This window comes from Hyalella azteca, unplaced genomic scaffold (assembly GCF_000764305.2).
Source record: "Hyalella azteca isolate HAZT.00-mixed unplaced genomic scaffold, Hazt_2.0.2 contig11331, whole genome shotgun sequence".
Taxonomy (NCBI): Eukaryota; Metazoa; Arthropoda; class Malacostraca; order Amphipoda; family Hyalellidae; genus Hyalella; species Hyalella azteca.
Window position 1 is genome coordinate 34,564 of NW_025941332.1, and position 18,978 is coordinate 53,541.

Sequence of the window (18,978 nt, forward strand, 5' to 3'; positions counted from 1 at the left end):
AATTTGGAAGTTCATCACTCCCAAGGGCTCTCATCTTTAGTTCCAAAGCAAACTCTATAATCTGAGGATAGCGTTTAGCAAATATACTGTAAATGCAAATTTTGGAAAAGTATACACGAATAACAGATTTTGGCTCAATTTAAGTGAAATAATCATCACAGAACGAAAATAAATTATAAAAAGTATCAATCATTTTGATGGACCACTTTAAACAAGTTTGGAAAATGCCATGCTAACGTACAAATTTTAATCTATTGCACATTCAGGGGATAATGTCGAGTGAAATTAAAAAAGACAAATATTTTACTGAAACAAGTTTTAGCTAATCATTCTGTAACGATCATTATCAATTATTTTAAAGCTTCATTTTGAAATAGTAGTTAATAAATCCGGGATAATTAAAATACAACTTTTCATTTAACTGGCTGCCACAAAATGCCTGGATGACATCAAACAATTAGAATTTTAATATTATAATTTAATATCAACACATATTGGCCGAGAGAGCGGGGAACACGCCATAACCTCGGAGGCAATTATTTCAAGATTTTATTGAATGGAGGTTTCTTTTAGAGGGTTAAACCGCGATCCTTTTGTTTGACATTAAAATTTATTTCATCGAAAATCTCCTTTCAAACGCACAATTAATTGCTACGTACCATCTCTCAACATTTAAACAGTTGTTTTTAGCGCATTTTCTCATTTATGGATAAATGCCCTATTGTGCTCGCCATGTCCGCCTGTCCGTCTGTCTGTCTGTCTGTCCGTCCGTCCGTGACCTCAAGTTTTCTTCGACGAGAAAATGCGCTCTCTGTCACTCACTGCAGTGAGTATTGAGTTATATATTTTTTATTGGCCTTGCGCTATAACCGTTGACGGGGAATAAGTGCCAGTCAAGCCAACTCGATGCAATATGGAGGTATCTTTATGACAAATAGCATTACACTCGTACTAGTCAGATTGGCAGGCGTAAGCCGGGCTTGATAATTCCTGCATTTACTTAGAAGATATTTTCCAGCAAAAATTGCAGGCCACTATCTAGTGTGGCTTCAACCACGAAAAATGCTTCGACAAACATTTTAGTAGAGCCGAGCTTCAAATTTTCAATGACAAAATAAGTGAAGATTTGTCAAGCAGACCCTCAACATAGTTATATCCTTACGGCATATTAGACTCATCGACTCTCATTAAATTAGACTTTCATCCATAAGAAAAATGAATTTGTTTAGATTTACTGGCAGCATCTGAATAATATTCTCTTAACATTAGAAATTACCAGACAATGAATGAAATTTTACTTATTTGGGAGCGGGAACATAAGATTATTATCATTATCGATTTTATTACACCTCCTTTTAAAAATATCTATATGAATAATGATAAAAAATTTACGAAAATGACGATGGACGACTGTTTTTATTTTTATATGCAAATCCGAACAGTTTGGTGCATGGCTTGATGTATTTGAAAATTTGTGTGAAACAAAGACAAAATTTCAGCATCTTTCAGTCAGGTTTAATAAAGGAACCACACGAATTTTTATAGATGCAGTCAAAATTGTGAAGTAAATTGGTTTTCAAGCCCACTTGAGGCGCAAAAAAAACACAATTGAGCGCCAAGACAGACAATTCTGTTTTCTGATAATTCAGTAATTCTTTCTTTTTGGGGTAATGAATTCATTGTTTTCTCATGCATATTTTACTGTTAAATTTTAATGCTCGTGATTAAAATTGCTTTAAAAACAAGTTAGAGATAAAAGAGTCGTTTAAACTTCCACTATAATGTAAAACTTCAATCTACAACTGCTCTAAAACCGGGGTACTTAAATGAAGTCAGAAGCGTCATTACTCTATTATTTTATTTTACTCATAGATCTCATTAGTGATTAAGGATTATATGTCCGGCACTCGTAGCTGCTTGGTTGCGGTCATGTTAGGACCCTCAGCAATCATCGGCTTTTTTTGGAGAGGATATATAATACCTTAGCACGCATTCTTCTATTCTCCTCTGCCAATTTTGTGTAGAAATACATATATCACATGTTAGTGTAGTTTTTGCAGGAGCTGCCTCACTGATTCATTTTACTCGTAGCCCTTACCTACTATCATATTGCACTTGGTGCTCTCGCGCGTCATCATGAGTTGTATTTCCAACGTACTACAGGGACAGCCATATTTATGGCGACACATCTTTATATTTCTCAAGGAAAATATTTTATCTGTGCATATTTTCTCAATGAAGCAAACAGGTGAATTAATTTTTATTGGATGAGATAACAGCCAAGAACTACCCATACAATTCTCAAACGTATTTGTTCAATATAACCTCCCTTATTTTTAATGATGGCCTCCAACCTACGCTGGAAAGCTTCACAGAAGACTGGCAGCATTTCTTGAGGGATCAATTAGTTCCATTTTCGTTTCAATTTGGACTTCAAACTATCCAAAGAATCATGAGGTGTTGTGCAGGCCCTACTTTCTAAAATAGTCCACACAGAAAAGTCGAGAGGATTCAAATCAGGGCTTTTTGAGGGTTATTCATTTTCGCTAATGAACGCTGGGATGTGACTCTGAATCCAGTTTTGTTGTGCCTGTTTGAACATGTGATTGGACATAGTCTTGTTGAAAACTCCATGGTGAGCCGCTGAAGTGTTTACGGCCCCAAAAGGTAACAACTCAGCTTCCAAAATGTCCAACATGTAGCGCTGACTGTACAATTTCACTTCTGAGGAGACAAAAACGAGGGGAGACCTCCCGGCCAGGGGCTGTTACCGCGGCCCAAACCATCACGGATTTTGACGTCTCGTGACTGGTCTGGTTGCTGCAGATCCATCCCGACTCCAAACTCTGTCATTTTGACGGTTAACGCTTTATTAAATATCAAATTTCTTCTAGTCACTGAACACCAAATTGAACAGCATGCCATCCTCAATGAGATTCAGAATGTGCTAACATCTTTCGAGTCTCATTCGGTCATGACAATCTGTTAGTTCATGGTGGTCACATTAAATAAATACGTTTGAGAATTATTAAAGTAGCACTTCGTTATTAGATCACCCAATAAAGAATTAATTCACCTGTTTGTTTCATTGAGAAATAAGAAAAAAATGCGTTGGCATATATCAGGCGGACCCTGTATATTGTATACAGCGTAGGAAGATCCTTCTGTCATCCACCAATGTAGTGTGGCGGGCCACTCATAACGTAGAAATATGTTCCTAATAAAACTCAAAAATTAATATTCTTCTGATGAAAGCTGTAAAGGCTGCATTGATTCTTTCTGGTACGGTATCAAAGAGAACAAACTGTCTTTATTCGAACCCACTCGAGAAATTTGTTAAGCAAAACTGTTTGGCAATGGTGTTGAAATTCACATTCAAAGCCGTTCACAGGTCATTAATGTCGTCAACTATATTTTTCTCTCGTTGATGTTTTCGCTCGTAATACCGACCAAAGACCAGAAATTTTGATCTCTTATTTATAAATCTTACTCGACATTGAAATGAACTTAATTGGAGACTCGCCTAACTACAAATTTGCCTACGTTATCGGCAAGTACGTTGTTGGCAAATCGAGGTTATGGAGGATATTTTTTTACGAAAATCGTTGTAGTCATTTTTCTAAACTACGAGATTAAACACATCACAAATAATTCTTTTAGGGGTTGTTGAAGTTATCTAAGATCTCCTTGTCGGGACAGTTCTTCTCCATCCAAACTTTGAATCGCTCCTGCTGTTTCTCCGACAATACTTCCTTCCATCCGCCAGACGATCCTGCAATTAAAAAGAATTTAAATACTTATGCTCATACTTTATCTACAAACACAGCGTATTTCCTTACCTGAAAGAAGACATGATGTGATCAACTGAGCATTCGATAACTTACAATTTGACTGCAAGAAAAAAGTTAATTTAATTGGCAATGAAATATGAAACATAATATTCAACCATTCAAGTATCCGCGTTCGAAATAAATTTCGCGGATTTTTCTCTTTTCCTGATTTCCACTCACTTATGCGTGATCTTAAACCATTCATTCTCTAATCAGGAATTGTAACTATTCGTTAAAAAAATTCTATTTAAAAAAAATACTACAAAAATCCATCACATCTCAATTGGCATCGTTGCAGTTCTCTTCCAATTCCACCCTCATTTCTAAAATCCTAGAATACAAGTACATACTTTCAGTCAACACAACTAAAACTCAGTGAACATGTCAAAACCATGAGAACATATAAATTAACGAATAAATTACATGGCAGCGGGAAATGACCGCTGGCAAACATACTTTTTAATTTACAATTGCTTGTGGATAAGAATTAAAGGCAGCATTCAAACTAGGCTTCTATTTAAGCTCCAAAGCTGAAATTTCTGATAGGAGATATAAAATTTTAAGGGTTAAAATAAAAAGAATACCGGGACGTTGCACCGCTCAGCGTGAAGACGTAGAACCGAAAGAGCGCTCTATATAGTAGATGTCTTCTATGATTTCTCACTTGGTCTAAGTGATACAACGAAGTTGTTCCCTAGCGTGATAATCAGAACTTTGTTTATTGTTCTTTCCCATATTCTGGTCCTTCCTCCGAGACTATGTAAAATGAATTAAGTTATAATCATAAATATAACTTATGAATATAACTATATATTGCTAAATCATAAATCACCATGCAGGATACTACCCGAATCTGCTGCTGGTTATGATTCAGATCAATCGAAAACTTTCGGTCTAATGTTTGTCAAGGCTAACTCTGGACATTCAAGCTCACATAGCCACATCAACTCACCATAAGACCTTAAAGTCCCCCAAGATGTCTCGTACCCAGAGTTATTTCAGGGACACCAACCCAAGGCCATGCTGGAAGCACCACCTTCGACGGCTACCATGCGCCACCCGCCAGCGACCTTAAGAAATAAACTGAGCTTCCCAAGACTAGAACCCACGGATGAATCCTGTCATCTCGGTGCCGCCATTACTGCGCGTACAAGCATTGACGCTAACCACTGCGCTACAGTGGCGCTAACCACTGCGCAACAGTGAAGCTAACCACTGCGCTACAGTGAAGCTAACCACTGCGCTATAGTGAAGCTAACCACTGAGCTACAGTGAAGCTAACCACTGCACTACAGTGAAGCTAGCCACTGCACTACAGTGAAGCTAGCCACTGCACTACAGTGGCGCTAACCACTGCGCTACATTGACGCTAACCACTGCGCTACAGTGAAGCTAACCACTGCACTATAGTGAAGCTAACCACTGCGCTACAGTGAAGCTAACCACTGCACTACAGTGAAGCTAGCCACTGCACTACAGTGGCGCTAACCACTGCGCTACAGTGAAGCTAACCACTGCTCTACAGTGAAGCTAGCCACTGCACTACAGTGAAGCTAGCCACTGCACTACAGTGGCGCTAACCACTGCGCTACAGTGAAGCTAACCACTGCTCTACAGTGAAGCTAACCACTGCGCTACAGTGAAGCTAACCACTGCGCTACAGTGAAGCTAACCACTGCGCTACAGTGAAGCTAGCCACTGCGCTACAGTGAAGCTAGCCACTGCACTACAGTGAAGCTAACCACTGCACTACAGTGAAGCTAATGTGGTGAACAATCTGGATGTGAAAAAGATTATGAACGGTAATGTTTGATTAACAGACGAACTAATGGACATGAATATGCGGAGGTTGACACTTACATGATAGCAAATAAACACATCACTTTTTCCAATTTCTTTTGTTAAAAGCGTATCAAGAGGCAAATACATTTCCATGTATAGGACTTCTGTCAGAACTTGAATAATTTTATTTGTATGGTGAATGCAGGTTTTTCATTAAAATCAACACATACTATTACACGCAAATTATATTAAAAGCGATCTAACTATCACAAATCCACATTACTATTCCATAATTGCTATCGTTATTAAGCTACATAAACTCGGAACCTAGTTGCCGAATAGGCTCCATCAGGATTAATATATCTATAAACACTATTTATTGTCAGACATATTCTATATGATTTTAAATTCATGGAAAAAAATAGCCAACACGTTTGGAACGAATTATCAAATCCCTGTACTAATGGAGTCGTAATTCGCTTGTTGATTGTCTTTAGTTAAATTCAGAATATTGCAAGTCATCTTCAGTCATGATATATTATTTAAATGACCATATGGAGTAAATTCTAGCTTTTTTATTGTTCGTTTATTTGTTCAGCTGCAGCCTTGAAATGATTATAAATTTTAAGATGAGGTCATGGAGTTTCAAAATTCTTTTTTACCGCTTCGTATTATTTGGAATCTCATAATACCGAGTGGTATTTTTTCAATATTTATGGTATATTATCTAATCACCAGACAAGCCTGAAAAATTTGAGAGCAAAGATCGTTAGGAATAAAACATTCTAATATTCTTTTAACAATATACCGCACTGTTGTTGAAAATCAGAATTTTTCCACTTTTAACTGCTGTATAAACTTTATTTAGTGTTCCCGGCTGATTTCTTTTGCTGAAGCTGGACGTTAATGGATTCCAAACACGCATTGCTAATCCATCCTCAACTGCAAAAATAATCGCTAATTTCAAATTCATCCCTAAAAATTGTGAGCCCACGATCAATCGATGAAAAGGCTGTTATGAAAGTTCACTGAATTTACATGTTGACGATTTTAAAGCAGCACTCTGCTTTGACTTGGGTACTTTTTGAACTTTCTTGTGTTCCGAAACGTTAAATAAGTCCATGTACAGTACATTAATGCGTGATAGAAAATACTACAATATTCAGTACGTGTTCCAAGATTTGAGATGTCATGTATGGATGGTAGGATATAGCGGGCCTCCAATAGCTAATGCTAATCGATTTCCTTCGTAATTGCGATAAGTTTAGAAAGTGGAACACTCGAAACTGTCTATCAGAACCATGCGCACCGTCATTCAGACTCGATGAGAGTAGGAATTACGACTTAATTGGGATGTGATTTGTGAGAGAATGCGAATAACAAGTTTTAAAGCGAAGCGGTTGTCCGTGTTGATGGGAAAAACCTTGGGTCGTTTAGGGTATAATCAAGTGACGCGCTACGTGGGTTACGAACCGGACTATAAAATGAGTCGAGCATGAGAGAGAAAGAGTCAATCCAGTCTGGAGTCTAGTCTCGATCAGTTGTCTCGAGAGAGCTAGCCAGTTGCGTGGGCGAACGGAGTATTGTGAGGTGATCGAGACGTGGTTTAGGCGCAGAAGGACGGTGGTACGGTAGTTTCACAGCTCAACGGAACGACCACGTTTATCTACCAGATTGAAAAGACAACCGAGAAGATTGGGAGACGCTGAAAGCAGATCGCGGAAACTATAACGTGACCGATTCAAGTTTAACGACGTTCTTCTAGACGGCTTTCGTTGATCAACAAATGATGAAGGAACTACTCGACAGTCCACGTTCCAGCTTCGTTTCGACTTAGCCGTTTTTTCGGATCTCCAGTTCCGGGATTTGACTCCACCGAAGGTCGAGAGTCAGAAGCATCAAGTACACCATCGAGGAGACGCCAACACTTGGTCTCGCTACGGCCAACACGAGGATGCACACAAGGATCCTCTAATAACTGCAGCGGAGCAAATCACTGAGAAGTCTACCAGCCCACGTCTCCGTCCCGAAGCCCGGTGAAGTACCCGTTAGGAATTTAATGGAGGCAGAGCTGTTATTTGCTTAAGGTTTGTGTCTAATTATGTTTATTGATCAATTTTATAAGTGACGATAAACCGTGTTACTGACCAGAATGCTGTTTAATTCATGTACCTCAGTACTTAGGCCTCTAGATGATTTATTACGCCCGTGAAGTAGATGTCGTACGTATCGGTGATACAGCTCTGTAATAGGCATCTGATTTTCTCCATAATATAGGAAGCCTAATCTTTCATTGTGTTGTTATTCTTTCTTTTGTTGATTCGTGACTGCTGGGTCGAGAACTTGTGTATGCGCCTAAATTGTAACAACTGTGACCAAACCAACCTGACAAACCTATCGAGTTACTCGGGGGCGCAGCCGAAGGCCACAAATTTTACTCTTAAATAAGCCCTGGAGCTAACGCCTAGCTTCACCATGCATTAACTTTACTCAGCCTCAGAACTAGAAGTCGCAGATTACGCTTGAACTCCGTAATCCAAACAAGCGACACACTGCCGAAAGATAATAGCGCCGTTGGTCTTCAGCCAATGCTTAAGCATGCTCGCTCATAAGCAGGCAGTTGGCCATCCGGCTGTACCCACTCCGGCCTAACCTATTCACGCTGTCCCGGCTCACAACCTTCTTGCAGCCAATGACTAGCTCTACCAGTACACTTGAACTGCCTTTCTCACTTCTTGCAGCCAATGAGGTTAGGTTAGGTCTGCTCAGGTTTGTTTTGGGTGGAGAAAGGTTGCAGCACGTATAGGTTAGGCCAGAGGAGGTTTGGCCAGATGCAGTATGGCCATATTTACCTATGGCAAGCTTATTTTGTGGCTGTGGACATCCGGTGCTATGGCTTTGTGCACTTGACTTCATACGCCGTTATGCACTCGACTTCATAGGCCGTTATGCACTCTATGAGTTCTTACCTATGGAAAGGAATATGAACTAAGTATGAAGTTTGGCAAAGCTGGCCTCCGGAATGCGCCCCGAGTTACTCTAGAGAGAAAGATCGAAATAATAACAACAAATGGCAAATCCCTGTCTCTCTTTAACTACGCACCAAAACTTCAATTAGACTCACGTTTTAAAATATCTTTGTGGTGAAAGGGTGCAAAGGTTTAGCTTAACTTGAATGGTATTAATGGTTAGGAATATCTCTGCCCACCTTGTCAATTTGTTCCTCGTTCAGGTCGACACCCAGAAACTTGCTGAGCTTCGTGAACTCCGCCTTGGGATTTTTCTTCATCTTCTCGTAGAAGAGGACGAGCATGTTGGGCAGGTGGCGACGGTCCCAAGCTGCCTTCACGTGTGCCCAGTACGGCCCGTATGTCACTGCCGACGATACGGGGATATGATTTACACTGCAACTCAGGCAATTATTGACCTGCGTTGGTATGATTGTTCATATAATAAGCATTCATTTAAATAGTATGAATTGAGCGAAAAATAGGGGGACTCTTAAAGCTTCCATCATTATGTTTTTGCAGATAATTAACAATTATATTAAATTTTTTGTGAAGTGATTAATAACTGGCGCTTTTTTTCTTTGTAAATGTTTTCTAGTCATCACACGTTGTACTTCCTACAACAGTCAACTAGGCGCACACTTCGTCCATGAAACGACAGTCCCGTGGCTGAACATCTTTATGATCCTGAATAGTTATCGAGTTATCGTCTTATCGACGTGTATATTAGCCTACTGACCACATTTTATTGCGAATCGTTGTTACTTTTGAAAATTGCAGAAAATTACATTTGGGCCGTTCTTGAAGGCGCTAAATGGTTTTTATCTGGCATTGCCACTCTGATCATAGTGCTGTTATTTAAATATAACCAAAATTTAGGTAAAACCGATTCCAGTATGCGCCACCACTCAGTTACTGCAACCGATATTTTGTTATAAAAACCTTAGGTATAGATCGAGAAAAACTCGAGAAGGGTTTACTTTTTGTTTTGGATTCAATCAAAGTTCGATTGCATCCTGACCAGCAGACCGACTCTGCGTTTCCATTGAGAGGCAGATAATGCCTGCGATATGAGACCTCTCTTCTCAACCGCCAACAGTGTGCTTGATACTTTTTCAAGCCACAACGATGCAATTTAGAGATTTTTTTTGAAATCCAATTCAACAATTAATTTTTCAAATCCTTGTTTTGGAAATTAAACGAAATAATTTTAATTCTCATTTAACGAGAAAATTTAGATCAAGTGTGCTCACAGTTAAATGAAGCATGTGTATTAAATTCAATTAAACTTTCGCTATGACCTCCAATAGGTAAATTAAAAATTAAATTCCGGATCTAGGTAACGTCTCGTAAACGATAGGTATCGTGGATACGCAGCCAAATGGCGCCAAAATATTTTCGATTCCAGGCTTCAAGGCCAACCATAATTCTGCATAAATGTTATTAAATATTAATGCAAATTTTGTTTTTAAAAGCCACATATTTTAAATCAATTTGAAACATTCAGATTATACGAAATCTCTGGTCTTTATCTGCAGACTTCGTATGATCAGACATTTTATGTGTAAACAGTCCACGATATACATGTTAATAAGTCGATATAAAATATTAAAAGGGATTTACCTGAGTCTTCAAGGAAGGCATCGACGTATTGATCGAGGGTTCCAGTGAAACCTTCGTACTTGAAGAGGCGCGAGTGATGGTGATACGAGAGGCAGAGGTCTCGAGGGTCGCGGATAGTGTACACAACCTGAAGTAGAATAGTTAACCCTATCTTGAGAAGGAACAGTGTTATAAAATTATTACTATTGTTAATTATTGCAAGAAATCTCTTTGAGAAATAGAGACCAGGGTGGCTGAATTGGGTGACCCAGCCCCCAGCCTGATAATTGGTGGGGACTTCAATCTCCCACGAATCCGTTGGACAAGCCCTGATGGTTTAGAGGTCGATGACCGCGACACAAGTCAACAAGCCACCTGTAAAGTTTGCAGCGGAACACTTGCGCAGCCAGCAGGTACGGTCGCCGGCAAGAGAATACAATATCCTCGATCTCATCTTTACTAATAATGAAAGAATGGTGGTTGACGTCCGAGTTGAAGAGACCTCACTGTCTGACCACCGCTTAGTGTTGGTGGAAACGACAATTGGAATTGAAACTCTGCCCAGGTCTATATCCCAAGAGGGACTGGCAGGACTTAACTTTCACAATCGAAGAACGGATTGGGGGGCAATTTGGAATGAAATTGACGAAATCGATTGGAGGGCGGAGTTCCACGAGATGAATGCTGAGGAAATATACACAAAACTGTGTGAGAAACTAGCACAGGTATATGTGCGCCATACCCCGAGAAAAACAGGGCCCAAAGTCCCCAGCATTCCGAGAGACCGACGAATCCTTATGAGAAAACGCAAGCGAAAAAATAAACAAATAGCTGAATCCACTGGTGATATGAGAAGACAGAGGCTAATAGATTTGCACAAGGAAATTGAACTCAGGCTGCAGGTCTCGCACAGGATGGAAAAACAAGCCGCGGAAGAGCGAGTGGTTGAGGTCATCAAAGAGAACCCCAAGTATTTTTTTAAATATGCTCAGTCCAAGGCTAAAGTAAAGACGCCAGTAGGCCCGCTTAAGGATAACGAAGTCATTGTCGGAGATGACCATGGCATGTGTGAATTACTGGGATCACAGTTTGAATCAGTGTTCAGTAACCCCCGCTACTCAAGGGAGGAGAATGAAATTGAAGTTCTCAAGGAGCTGCCAGGCGGTAGAGGGTTGGAGAACATTGAGTTTGGACCAGAAGACATGGAAATAAGTATCAAAGAACTGGCGACGTTTTCAGCACCAGGACCCGACGGAATTCCGGCAGTGCTGTTGAAGAAGTGTGTTGGAGCACTGAAGGCTCCGCTCACAATGCTCTGGAAAGCCTCGATAACAGAGGGAATTATCCCTGAGGGTCTCAAAGTGGGACTGATAACGCCAACCCACAAAGGAGGTCCGAGGGACAGTCCCCAAAATTACAGACCTGTGACCTTGACCTCACATGTGATCAAGGCTTTTGAGAAGGTAGTGGTCAGGTAGCTTGTCCGGTATATGGAAGAAGCTGACCTGTACAATAACGGACAACATGGTTTCCAGCGTAATCGATCCTGTTTGTCGCAGTTACTGGAGCACTATCACCGTCTTGTGGCCCAGCTGGAGGAGGGAGCTGGCGTGGACGTGGTATACCTAGACTTTGCTAAAGCTTTTGACAAAGTTGACCATGGTGTGCTCTTTAGAAAGCTGAGGCTGTTGGGGATAGGAGGAAGCCTGTTGAGGTGGATCCACAACTTCCTCACAGATAGAGTACAAACTGTCGCAATTGGAAACTCTGAATCGAAGGTGAAATCTCGAGTGCTGTCTCGAGTGTTAACAGTGCCGCAGGGCTCAGGACTTGGACCGATCCTCTTCCTCATCCACATTGCCGACATAGACTCGGAAATCACCTACGCATCTACATCATCATATGCGGACGATACAAGGGTGCTGATGAAGATCACTGATGGCCTAGACTGCGAGAGGTTACAGGATGATCTATCGTCAATCTACGATTGGACCCTAGTGAACAATATGCAGTTCAACGGTACAAAGTTCGAAGTAATGAGATATAGAGTCCGCACAGAGATCGGGATGCCACATCGCTACTTACATCAGATGGCACAGAAATCGAGGGGAAGCAACTAGTTCGACATCTCGGAGTGTTGATGAGTACTGAAGCCACGTTCGATGCCCACATCGAGGAAATAGTCGAGCGCAGCCGGCAACGGATGGGGTGGATATTGCGGACATTTCGAACGAGAGAAGCAGGGCTCTTCAGAGCCCTCGTGCTCCCCAATCTTGAGTATTGCTGATAACTTTGGTCGCCACACAAGGCGGGTGCGGTGTGGAAACTAGAGGCAGTGCAGCGGACCTTCACGTACAGGATCAGCGGCATGAGGGAGCTGAACCTGGACTACTGGGACAGGCTGAAACACCTGGGACTGTACTCACTGGAGAGGAGAAAAGAGAGGCATATCGTACTGTATACATGGAAGATGATAACAACGAAATGAGGGGGAGACAGTGCAGGGTTCCCCCATTTAACAACCGAGCCGCGGCCAGAGGACAGACTCTTCGTGAGGGATCACTGTCCGTGTTAGGACCGAGGCTTTTAATGCCTCTCCAAACGCGCTGAGAGGAGGGGAGTTCACCCTTGCAACATTCAAGAGACGACTGGACAAGTGGTTGAGAAAGACCCCGGATTGTCCAGTAATGGGAAACTACCCTCAGCAAGTGACAAGCAACAGCATCTTGCATCAGCTGCTGGCCCAAAGGAGGGCAAATAGACGGAACACGTCCAACGTTTTATCCGGGACATGAGGGCGGGTTGACCTGCCTATCGACGACGCGGAGACGGAGGACGACGAAGGCGGCGCACCAACGTGACCGGGGACTTGGAAGTCCCGAACTCATCATAATGTCATAAGGTAAGGTCACTCACGCCGCACCGTGCGACGTTCCAGTGTCCGACACTGACTTTAAGGTTTTAGCTTCTAGTTCTGTTGCATCCGATCTACGTATTTTGGAATCCTTGTATATTTTTAAAGAGAGGCCTAGTTTAAATGCTGCCTTTCGTTCTTATCTACTAGAAATTGTGAATAGATAGGTATTTACTTTATTACTCAGCCCTTTGCCTGTGAATTTGGGTTTATAATTTCGGTATTTTTTTAATCAAAACTTTATTAACTTTTGATTGTAGATTAACTTTATGTTCCAGATTTATCGAACTGACGATGTAACTGGACTCCGAAACGTTTTCAATATAGAGATTAGCTGAATTTTGTGGCGTTTTCTGTGCTTTTAATTTCTAAAAAATCGCTGTTAAACGGTCTCACCGGCGTTCTAGTAGCCGGCTGGCAAATGAAAATAAACACCGTATGGCCGTTTTTTTTCAAATTTAACACTAGAAACCCGTACAACATCTGAAAAAAACGGATAAACGGTTTATTTTCACCGCCCACTAGAACGCCGGTGAAACAGTTTTTTACCGTTTTTTTAGAACAGTGAACATCTGGGCAATGGCTATTCACCGTCTTTCATTTAAATCGCGCTTTGCAAGATAACTTGGATTGTCGCGGCTCCGGTAGATTTACCACTTTTGTGGCGTACCGTAGCTGCCTAATCGCGGGTCCGAGGACAGTAAGGATCAAAAAAGACGATCTTCGTTTCTTTCTTTACTATCCAGCTATCCTCTTGCCACGCTGAAATCCTGCACATTAGAATTTCTATAAGATACATTGAATAAATTTGTGATTCTAAGAACGTTTAAATGGGTAAAGTTAAAGAAATCAATTACATAAGAGTAATATTCGGAATGTACTACATCATGAAATAACGACAAATCAAAACTACTTCAATGTTAAACGAGCTTGTAGGATGAGCATTTCACGATTCTCTATTTTTAATTTAAGGATTTATGAATTGCGTTCTGACTTCAGATACGAGGACATCGAATAAATCCCTGCACATCGGTTCCAAAATTCTCATCACTTGAATCTAAATATGAACACATGTACGACAAGTAGCTCGACTGAGTCGAGTGAGGCGTTGGCCTGCCGCGGCTACCTTGCCCAGTGCTATAACGGTCTGCCGCGGCAGAATACATTCAGCGTTTACATTTTAATTTAACACGTTCAAGTGAACGTGACATGGATAACACGTTCAAATGAATGATTTTATCCGTATATTTTTAGAAGGTAGTATCAACTTTCTCCACAGTTGTATTCTGAATAATTATCAAAAATTTTAGCGAAAATTTACATGTTCACCCACGATTAGTAACAATTAATGGTAAGAAAGTCGCATCTGATCTTGCATTTCCATGATTCTTATTCATGGTTTTGTGTGGACACAATCTTGCTGAATGAGGGCATGAAATTTTTGAAAAGAAGTTGAATCGTTTCTAAGTGAGTGCACGGCCGTGACAAATACTCATACTTGTTTTCAAAGCTCTTGTCGAATTTCAATCAAAGAAAAATATGGGATTTGGATGATATGCGAACCTTAATTTTATTTTCAAATTACCAAAATGAATGTTTGTGCTGTCATTTAACAATTAATTTTAGACCGCCAAATGTGACTAACCGTATCTAGCAAGTATAGGATCCCATTAATTGGCCAGTAAATGCTCAGTGTGTGCACATTGATGTGAAATGTTTTTTAAACAACTCGAAATGTTCAATTAATGTCCTGATGTTCAATTAGCCCAAAAACTTTGAAAAAAATGTTGTCACTTTCAAAGTGTCACTTGCAAAGCTTTGCCACGTTCACTCTTTACCATGATGGAAATTCACAGTTGCATGCGGAATTATGATATGATCGTTGAGAAAGAAGCAGGACGATGGAGCAGCAAGAGAGCTACGCATAAATTGAAGGGAAGAGTAGGAATGAGTAATGATTGTAAGAAGACTTTGTAGCATCATGTGACCACTAAATTTTCAGAGCAGTGTGGTTGAACAGTGATAATAGCTTATAAAAACGAATTACGCTATAGATGTACGTAAAATTAAATTCAAGTGAATGGAATACAAGTGAATAATACAAGACCCGAATAGGTAGGCTTATAGCGCTGTCAGATTTTTACTATGAGAATTGGGCTGAAATTATTTTATTTTTTTAATAATTTCTTAACGTATCATAATAATGTAATTATTATTATTTAACTAATACCTTTGCCTTTGAGAGTGCCGTGTCCGAGATGAAGGTGAAAGAGAGATGCGTTTTGAAAATTCGCGGTCTCTCCGCGGCCCTTGCGATGTTGATGAACACGCCCTTGTTGGGATCCTTGCCCTGTTCCTTTGTTAGCTCAGCAAAACCTCCCTTCTGGTCGAGGCTTAGTCCTTCAGCAAGAATGTCAGCTCTGGAGGAACATGGGACTTTCAGTTCACTTCCTTGTTACAATAAACTATTACATATTTCGGTCTTATATCAATCAAATTACACATTTTGGTGTCCGAACTTATCCATCGCACTAAAAATCGGTGCTACAATGTATATTTAAGTCCAATCGTATTCCTTGTCGGATTTTTTAACAAATTAACTAACTCCTCACTCCTCAGTAACCAGATGCATGTTCCCCGTGTGATATATCATTAAAGTTACCAGTTCCCATTCAGCTGTGTGTCACTTGCTCTTTGTTAGACGGCTACGTGTACCATAGTCCGCTGTAATTTTCAGCTCGATAGAACGAGTATAATGGGTCTTTAAAGTTATTTTTTTTGGAAATTTGGCAACGATGTGAAGAAATTCCAGATAATACCGTCATACTGAAATACCGAGCTCAAGCTTTACTCGAGAACGGGAGATCGCACGTGGAGAGGAAGACTGCTGGCCGGGTTATCGAGGTTGGGGTTCTTTCTCATGGTCCAGACGTGAAGAAATTCCAGATAATACCGTCATACTAAAATACCGAGCTCAAGCTTTACTCGAGAACGGGAGATCGCACGTGGAGAGGAAGACTGCTGGCCGGGTTATCGAGGTTGGGGTTCTTCCTCATGGTCCAGACGGCCTCTTGAGTCCAAGTGGTGCCTGCTTTCGGCACAGTCATCACGAGGACGTCATTCTCTTCGAACTGCGAACAAATTACGAGTAGCCCTTGATCATCTTCATTTGTACGTATGCGATTTCATCAAAATCGCAAGTTCCACATTTTCATTGAAAAATGCCAGTCATTTCAACAATAACATTTGTTCTCCACATGTTATAAACCTTCAATTGTGTGCTTAGAAAAATGCTTAACTCTGGGTTCAGTGGGTCAGTCAGTTGAAATTTTTAAAATTTTTGCTTATATCAGCTGCACCCACGGAATAATGAATGAAAGAACCATAGAATGAACATAAACAAACCTCAAAATCCTTAATTTCCTGGCAATATTTCTTCATGGCCTGCGGGAGGTACCAGCCGTCAGGCTGCAGAGTAAAAGCCCCGGTGTAGTGTCCTGTGAAAAGCTTTTCGATCTCAAGCTGACGAGGCGTCAACTCCACGATCTTTTGGCCCGTCGGCAGTGCCATCTTCCTGAAAAATTATAAAATGACTGAGAAAATTGTGTTTTATTTGCTAATTCATACACATTTTGAATCACCGTACGGCACTACAAAAATCCGCAATGTTGTCATGTAAGACGGAGAGGCAACTCCAAGTGTTGCACAGGCAGAAGGCTGATTAGAGCGTCGGAAATTCTGAGTTAAATAAAGTTACAAATAAATAAATAAAGTTACATATACTGTATAGAACGTTGTTCTATGGTAAATTAATTAATAACTTGAGTTATGAAAGATAATTCAAGTTAGAGTGAAGGTGCAGAGAAGGCTATCTTAATAGCTGAATTTGGTTTGAAACTGTAAAGCTTGTATAAGACGCGATTAATTGTTCTCTAGACCGTGAGACCGAGGGTTTGTTTATAGTTTGGGGGGGGCGCCGAGGTTATCAAAGGGCTGACCTTGTGGAACTCGAAACTGCCGCGGCGTGCCGTGGTAGGCTTACGTGTGCGCGACGTCCTATTATATAAGCATCCTAAAATTGACACTAAAGGTTGTTCTTCTGGGGCAGGGTGGCCCAGTGGGGAAAGTTCAGAGTACCAAGATTGGCGCAGAGAGACGCGGGTTCGATCCCAGCTCTGTGCGCCAGTTTCTGGTCAGAATCGGCAAGGAGGCCGGGCGGTTAAGCACAGCAGAATTGTAGCAGTGAGTTGCGAGTTCGAGACCGCAACAAGCTGTGGATGTTCTGCGATGTTAAGAATCGGCGACAGGCCTACGGCCTACTAAACGCTGAAACCGCTATTATTATTATTATTATATTCTGAAGTCACTGTCACGCCAGTATGGTCTGCAGCGGCGGCGGGTCGCAAAATAACGGCCCGACAACAATATAAACATATAGCAGGGCGACAACCACTCAATTATGCTGTAATGTTTTCATACTTTTTTCCTTATGGATTGACAGCGCTTGTGTTACCAACGCACTTATTTTACATACAGCTTTGATTTACTACGCTTGCTTACTATATTAAGATAGACGGATTATCCGGATTGATAGGAACCAATGTAAGCAACTGAGGAAATATAGTATTCTTCAACTGATTATTATTTTATGTTCCTACGCGTAGGATAAATAACTTTTCCTGCTTGTAAACTTTTAACCTCGTTTGCATCGAGTATTTAAGAAATTTTTATCAATATGTGCTAGTGTCCTTATCGCTTTATTTGTACAATACTTTCCTTCTGTTGAGTCGCTGCAAATCAACAGTTAGAGGCGATGATGGGACAATCTATACATTCACCTAGCTTTTAACTTACGTATGTGCCAATCATTATGATTAAATAAATAGCTATGGAATTCACTTCCTTCGCAACGTATGGACTCGCAAGCACTAATTCAAACAATATAAAATGCATGGCCTCTACAGGCAATAAAGAAAGCTGCGAATTATTTCACAAGGCGTAAGCCACTATATAAATTTTGCTAAGAATAACAGCGATCTGAGTAACACGAAATCAATATTTCGAAAATTAAACTCGTATTACTACATGTAACACGAGGGCTTTGCAGCTGCGGGACAGCCTCACTACTTACTAGCTCACCACGAATTACTGGAGAGGAACTGTACAACAAGTTGCTTCAGCAAACACTGACAGTATTGCACTGGGCGTCGCATACTCCTGCCAGTATTATTATGCTAGGCACCCGCTTAACAAGGAGCTGTTCTCAAGGACGACATGTTAGCTGCGAACGGTGCCAAAAATATCCCAATGCATAGAGTCTTATAAACGAGGCGATTTAATAAAGATTATTCGCTACATGCAGAGATAATTATATTTTTATTATAACATACTTTAAAACTCTAACAAGCGTTAGAGATGATAAAATACACTTTGAAATTATGAATGCTATTACATGGAAGCTCCATAAACAATTCCGGGCTTTTTTAGATGAGCTCCTGAGCTTCAAACATTAAAAGGATAACCTAAATGAACAATATTTATTGAGCCCCTGAAATGCATGAGAATTATTTCAATCCATTTGCATTTTACTTCGATTGATAATGAATTAATCTGATGGATCTTTTAATTCACTTAGTGAATTTCTTCAAAAAAATTATTTAAAAATTATTTTTAAAAATGTAAAATTTTCGAAGAATTAATGGCTTCGAAAAAAATTAATGGCTTCTCATTAAGGCTTCGAAGTGTCACTCATATTGAGTGCAAAAAAATTAAGTATTAATTCCTTACGTTGGTCATCAAATCCAGGTATTTAATTTAATGCTATAGCATGCAAGTACTTGAG

The 18,978-nt window shown here is 40.4% G+C and overlaps 1 protein-coding gene across 1 annotated transcript; it reads right to left on the reverse strand.

The window, feature by feature from the left end:
* Positions 1 to 3,656: 3,656 nt before the first annotated feature.
* Positions 3,657 to 18,399, reverse strand: LOC108666305 (sulfotransferase 1C4). Its single transcript, XM_018153150.2, has 9 exons — positions 18,276 to 18,399; positions 16,542 to 16,710; positions 16,122 to 16,267; positions 15,367 to 15,556; positions 10,244 to 10,370; positions 8,821 to 8,987; positions 5,573 to 5,607; positions 4,495 to 4,586; positions 3,657 to 3,772 (listed from the first exon to the last, which is right to left on the reverse strand). The coding sequence occupies exons 1-9, from the start codon at positions 18,347 to 18,349 to the stop codon at positions 3,657 to 3,659; spliced, it is 1,116 nt and encodes a 371-aa protein (XP_018008639.1). The 5' UTR covers positions 18,350 to 18,399.
* Positions 18,400 to 18,978: the final 579 nt, after the last annotated feature.

What these genes read in the sequence shown, in the direction of transcription:
- LOC108666305 (XM_018153150.2), bottom strand. Translation starts at nt 18,349, where the DNA reads ATGCGACGCCCAGTGCAATACTGTCAGTGTTTGCTGAAGCAACTTGTT. An exon ending in AGGAAATTAAGGATTTTGAG is followed by an intron (nt 16,268 to 16,541) that starts GTTTGTTTATGT and finishes ATTTGTTCGCAG; the next exon opens with TTCGAAGAGAATGACGTCCT. An exon ending in GTGCGATCTCCCGTTCTCGA is followed by an intron (nt 15,557 to 16,121) that starts GTAAAGCTTGAG and finishes ATGTTCCTCCAG; the next exon opens with AGCTGACATTCTTGCTGAAG.